At 36.9% G+C, this 6584-nt stretch overlaps 1 protein-coding gene across 1 annotated transcript in view; it reads left to right on the top strand.

The window, feature by feature from the left end:
- Positions 1-6584, top strand: part of LOC107091320 (gamma-aminobutyric acid receptor subunit rho-1-like) — a 49900-nt gene that overhangs the window by 21211 nt on the left and 22105 nt on the right. Inside the window, exons 5-6 of the mRNA XM_015385165.1 lie at positions 1324-1547; positions 6367-6449. Coding sequence (XP_015240651.1) covers positions 1324-1547; positions 6367-6449 — 307 coding nt within the window. The remainder of the gene's footprint in view (positions 1-1323; positions 1548-6366; positions 6450-6584) is intronic.

Raw genomic sequence — 6584 nt, forward strand, 5'->3', positions numbered from 1 at the left:
GGTTAGATGAGAGGTTAGACGAGGATCCAGCAAGCAGGAACTGAAGAGGAAGGGTTTTTAAAGGGGACAGAGACAGGGAGAGGGTTAATGAGGGAATCGAAAACAGGTGAGGGCTGAACAGAAAACAGAGCAAGAGAAAGAGGACACAAGAGGGCAGCAGAGGACAACAAATGGAAAACCTGGAAGACAGGAACTAATAAGAAAACAACAACAAAATAATAATCAAATAACTAGGATAAAGAAACATGGTGAAAAGAAAACTAAACACTGGAAATCAAGGTGCAAAAGAAAAACAAAACAGAAACAGAAACCTAACATTAAATGCAATGACTACAGGCTACAGTTGTGAAATAAAAAAAAAATCCTTAGCTCAATGCCCCCATTATGTGGCGATAGCCTACTTATTCCACTTGTATTTCCTCTGAGCTCTTTCAGTAGTGAGGACTTGTTTGTTTTTGAGTGATGCTGCTCTGTTGTCTCCCGCTATCTTCTCTGTGAGCAACACTTGGCTCGACCAATGGGATGAGGGTATTCTGGATAGTTACAAATATGTTGTCAGCTCATTGGTCACAACGCAGGACAGGGCCCGGAAAAAAGGTTTACCGTAAGTTTTGTATCTAACTTGCCCTTGTTCTTCATTTTCCATCAGCTTTTTACTGACTTTTCCACTAAATAAGGGACAGGTACTTCTGTCTATTAAATATGGAACAATTACGTTTTTCAAGGGACGGTTGGCAACCCTATCAGTGGATGAGACTAAAGTATCTGTCTCTAAATGCGCAAACCCTGAAGAGACATGTTCTAAGTAACTTGGAGTAAAAATTCCTCGTTGGAGCTGATGGTCATCCTCTACACTGTCAGTCTTGTGTCCATCCTTCACCATGTGCTTTGGCTCAGCCACAAAGAAGGATCTACAGATCCAGACTGCAAACAGTCAGTACGGCAGAGAGAATCAGGGTTTACCTTCCCTCCATACATGATTTATACAGGCCTATTGTCAGCCAGCTTCTCTTAACACATATTGCTCAAATGTTTACCTTCAGCTTGGCAGTATGAAAGGCAGTTTCAAAAGCCATCACCTGCTGAGACAAATGCATTACGCACTTCTTTTTTTCCCTTTGTCAGTCAACTTAATAATAATAATCTTTTAGAGAAATGAAAGCTAAACCAGTGTTTTAAAGGGGGTTATTTAAAATGAGAAATCTGTCTAATCGTCTGTGGATATGTTTTTTCCTGCCAGGTATCTTTAAACAATATGAATTTTTTTTGTAGAAATAAACTGAATCATCTTTCAAATCAATGTATTTTTTTTTGTCCCTGTAGGACTTCACAATGACGTTATACCTGCGTCACTACTGGAAAGATGAGCGGCTGTCGTTCCCCAGCAATAACAACCAGAGCATGACCTTCGACAGTCGCCTGGTGAAGAAAATTTGGGTTCCCGACATGTTCTTTGTCCACTCTAAGCGCTCTTTCATCCATGACACCACCACTGACAACGTCATGTTGAGAGTCTATCCTGATGGCAATGTGCTCTACAGCCTCAGGTAAGATCAGTCTGTTCTCTAAACCCAAATCAGGAAGAACCGTCTTTCCCACTCTTGTCTCCGCTATCATCTGGGTGTCAGTATGTATTTCACAAAGCTAATTTGAAAGTTCAAACAAATCCAATGCAGCAGTTTTAACTTGTTTTCAATCAAGTCAATAAGCAGAATTCAATTCAGTTAATTTCTATAGCACCAATTCACATCATGCCATCTCAAGGTACTTTACAGTTCATCAGATCATCCAGTCAGATTGATTCAAAGTTTTCAAGTTTATTGCATCGACTCATTGACACGCTAAGCATGTTTAGTGTGCAGAAGCAAACAGATTATTAGCACCTAGACAAAGATGTATAGAAAACCTTCAAGTTAAAGATCTGACTTAAACCTTCTGTTCGTATTGGTGCAGAATCCTTTAATGCTAAGGTTATTATTAGCACTGCAAAAAATGTAAATCTAAATAAATCATTTTTTCTTAAAATAAGTGCATTTTATCCTGATTTGAGGAGATAAATGAGACACTTTGCCAATGGAACAAGACAATTTACATTTGAAATAAGAAAAATCAATTGAATTGTCTTATTTCAAGTGCAAATTATCTAATTATCTTATTTTAAGTGTAAAAATACTCATCCCATTGGCAAACTATCTTATTTACATGCTTAAATTAAGGGTAAATACACTTGATTTAAGAAATTTTTACTTAATTTCATTTTTTTTTTTTGCAGTGAGGGGTGTCCCGATCCAATAATACTGGAAAAAACTTAAATCTCAACAAGTAATTTTTTCTTAAAATAAGTGCAATTTTCCTTGAATCGAGAAGGTAAGTGTGAAACCTTGCCAATGCAAAAGACCATTTACATTTAAAATAGGGCTGTCAAACGATTCAAATTTTCAATCTACGGTAATTAATCACAAGGTTTCTTGAATTAATTTCGATTACTCACTAACCTAAATATTATTGAAAAATACACATTTTCTGTGTACTGTTTTCAAAACAGAAAGATAAGCAAGATGGGTATTACATTTAGTTTTTATTAGAGACAAATAAAAAAAAAAAATAATTTTAATTCTCAACAGTTTTGGCAACTTATTAACTTTTTTTTTTTTTTAAGCAAATACAGGATGGGTGAATGGAACGTTTTTCGTTGAAAACAAACAACTTCACTTTTACACTGGAAAAAGTCAAAATCTATATAAGTCATTTTCTTCTTAAAATTAGTGCATTTGTTCTTGGATTGAGGAGGTAAAACAGACATTTTGCCAATAGAACAAGAATATTAACACTTAAAATAAGAAAAGACACTGGCATTGTCTTATTTCAAGTGCATATTTATCTAATTATCTTATTTTAAGAGAAAAAAGACTCATTCCATTGGCAAAGTATCTTATTTACCTACTCAAATTAGGGTAAATACACTTAATTTAAGAAATTTTAACTTTTTTCTAGATCGTTTTTCCAGTGTAAACAATTACATGAGGTCATTTTACCTATTATTTATTCATCTTTTAGCCAGTTGTTAAGGCAAACTAACTGGTTAACATTTTCTGAATGTAAAGCAGACCGTTACTTAATGCCCTGCGTTCGGTGAGGGTGGTCTGACGCATGCGTGTCGTAAAAAACCTGAAGTTGAAGCCCCAGCAAATGAATGCTTGGCGTTAAGATGATATTTAAGGCTAGAGGTGCTTCGGTGAAACAAAAAGTCCTTCTTGCAGTGTGAGCAAACCACAACATCTTTGTTTTTTTTTTATACTCGAACTGTCCATCCAGTCGGCCAACGGGTTCTTCTGATTCCTCCATCTCGCTCATGTTGGACAATTGAATTTTGGGTAAAACAGGGCGGGACTGCGTTAATGCTTTAAAAAAATATATTGCGTTAATTCCAGAAATTAATCATCTCGCGTTAACGCGTTAATTTTGACAGCCCTAATTTAAAATAAGAAAAAAACAATTGCAGTGTCTTATTTCAATTATCTAATTATCTTATTCTAAGAGTAAATATACTCTTTCATTTGGCAAATCATCTTATTTCCCCGCTCAAATTAAGGGTAAATACACTTAATTTAAGACATGTTGACTTATTTCTAGATGGTTTTTGCAGTGCGGCGATTTAGTCCGACATTAGCCCAAAAACTAATATCTGGTTATATCAGCCAGCATCTAAAATCTCCAATAATGCCATCCTGATAGAAACACTCTGCTAGATAGAAACGTCCTGCAGCTCATTTTTTAATATTATACAGGTCAGTTGTTCTCATACCTTTCATTGTTGACTACACTGGGAAAACGATCTAGGAATAAGAAAAAATTTCTTCATTTAAATGTATTTACCCTTAATTTAAGTAGTTAAATGAGATAATTTGCCAATGGAATGAGAATATTTACTCTTAGAATAAGATAATTGGATAAAATACACTTGAAATAAGACAATGCAATTGTGTTTTCTTATTTTAAGTGTATATGGTCTTGCTCCATTGGCAAGATGTCTATTTTACCTCCTCAATCCAAGAACAAATACACTTATTTTAAGAAAAAATGACTTATCAAGATTTCCATTTTTTCCAGTGTATAGTTCTCTCATTATCAGATCAATATCGTATCGGTCAAATCTTAAAAGAGGCTATATTTGTATCGTATTTGAAATGAAACAGTGGTATCGGTACACCCCCGGTTAGCATTGTAAGAAAACGTAAATATTTAAAAAAAAACACAATAATTATATAATTTTTCAGTAAAATATATACTTTTATTCTTCAGCACTGTAAACGTTCTGTGGGTGTATTATTTTTGGAAGATAAAGTGGTTGTCATGAAACGAGGACAGATGGACCCATTATTCAAGGAGAGACAGTCAGTAGGAAAGTTTAAAACGTTTATTAAATAAACAAAACAAAAGCGGAGCTGTGGCTCGCGGACACTGCAGGATGGGTAGCGGGGCAACGCCCAATCTCAGATACTCTGTAGTGGGATCATCTGACAGAAGATTATCTGAGTTGGTCACTTACCTGGTTTAACAGTCCAGACCAAGAATGTCCCCAAGTGCTGCAGTCCCAGAGGTCATGCTGGAAGCTGATCCTGGTCAGGGATCCAGAACAGACAGGAACAGAAACAGGTGGCAGGATCCAGACTTCCAGGCATCCACAGGCTCCCAGGAGGGTTCAGAGTCTGACTGGGACCAGAACCATGACCAGGTGGTCACGCACAGGAGCAGACAGGATCAGGTGCAGACAGGCAGACACAGTGGAAGAGGGTAGCTGAGACAGGACGTGGAACCAGAACTTGATGCAGGACTTTAAACTGGTCTCCTCCCTGGAGCCAGGCTTACTGGATAAAAACTGAACCTCCCCACATATTGAGTCAAAAACCCAGAGGACTCCGCGGGGGAGGAACAGTGGACGATCAGGAGACGAGACAAACACTAAAACCCTCTTTCCACTGGCTGCTAGGATCCAGGACATGAACCATGAACTAAAAAACTGAACAGACAGACTGACAGAAAGACAAGCAATGATCTGGCCCTGAATGCTCAGGCTGAACTGAATATAAACCAAAGGAAACAGGTGAGAGGAATAAATGATAATTGAGGCAGGGAGGGAAAAATAATTACTCATTAAGGAGCAAACAGGCCAGATCATGACAGTGGTAGCTAAATCTTTTAACAAATTATAAGGTTAACAAGTCTCAACCATGGTTATGTGGAGAGATTAAGTTAAAAATTCTTATCGAAGCTCTGTCTTCTTAGGCTCCAGTGTTTTGAAACATTAGAAGACTAAATGCTTTCGGCAACAGGAAGAGGTTCAAACAACTAATAGCAGCCGAATATTAATTAAAATCACAACTTCTTTCCTTAATGTGGGATTTTTTTCCACCAATAAATAAATGTCCTCATATAAAAGACAGTTCTTAAATATTCAGTATAAAATTGTAATTCTGCAGTGAAATACGAATGTATTTGAAGGCTTTTCTAATGTTGTAAGTGTGAAAGGTGCTTTGAATAGAACCGTCCTCCGCCGTCACCACAGGTATAAAGGTGCTGACAGACTTCCATTCAGATACAGGTCTTAATGGAACATAAAAGATATCTCACAGAGGAAATAAATTCAGTCAGGCTTTTAGAAACCCGTAAGCTTTAAGTGGGACATTATCAAAATGATGGTAAAATGAGTCATCCCTGTAACTGTTCCCCCTTAAGATGAAGAAATATCACCTTAAATTTCAGAAGTACTGCTTTTCTGACTGATAGGTGACATCAGAACTAGTATGGCTGCACTGACCTATATGATCAAACTAAATAAAAGTCGTTTTATTTAGCATTTTATTTCACTTTTTACCCCAGACAGATGGTGTTCTGTACCCACAGTAGAGAAACTGCTCTGAACAAATTTTACAGTCTCCATTTAATAACTTCTAATTGAGCAGCTCTGTCTGTTAGAATAGCCTCTAATCGTACGGATATAACATGCACTTGGCAAGAGTTTCTCTCTAGATTACAAAGATCCTTTGCAGCAGTATCATCCCCCTCTCTCCGACAGCATCCTCCATGTTTTATTCCCCTGCTTTGCTTCCAGCAGTAAATATTTTCCAACCACAGCATGCACCTAAGGTACAAGGGGAATAAAATACTTTAGTTTTATATGATTTTTACTTTTTATTTTTGCAGCATGTACAACTTAAATAATTAATTTATTAAACATAGCATCATAGACACTAATTATTCTCATTATTAAACCCAGGAGCTCCAGGTTTAGTTATTCTTGCTTTGTATTCAGGTCAGTTTGTTTTCATGGTTGGTGAATGACAGAGGATCTGTTCTTTCCTGCAGAGTCACGGTCACTGCTATGTGCAACATGGACCTCAGTCGCTTCCCCCTGGACACCCAAACCTGCTCACTGGAGATTGAGAGCTGTGAGTGAAATGATTGAATGAGGCAAATATGAAAAGCAATAATGAAGCAGTAAATAAAAAAGGAAAGGTGAACTGAAGAAGGTGCCCTTGGCAATAAAGGTTTCATTTTGATTGAAAATAACAAAAAACACAGCA

This window comes from Cyprinodon variegatus, unplaced genomic scaffold (genome assembly GCF_000732505.1).
Source record: "Cyprinodon variegatus isolate N-32 unplaced genomic scaffold, C_variegatus-1.0 Scaffold332, whole genome shotgun sequence".
NCBI lineage: Eukaryota > Metazoa > Chordata > Actinopteri > Cyprinodontiformes > Cyprinodontidae > Cyprinodon > Cyprinodon variegatus.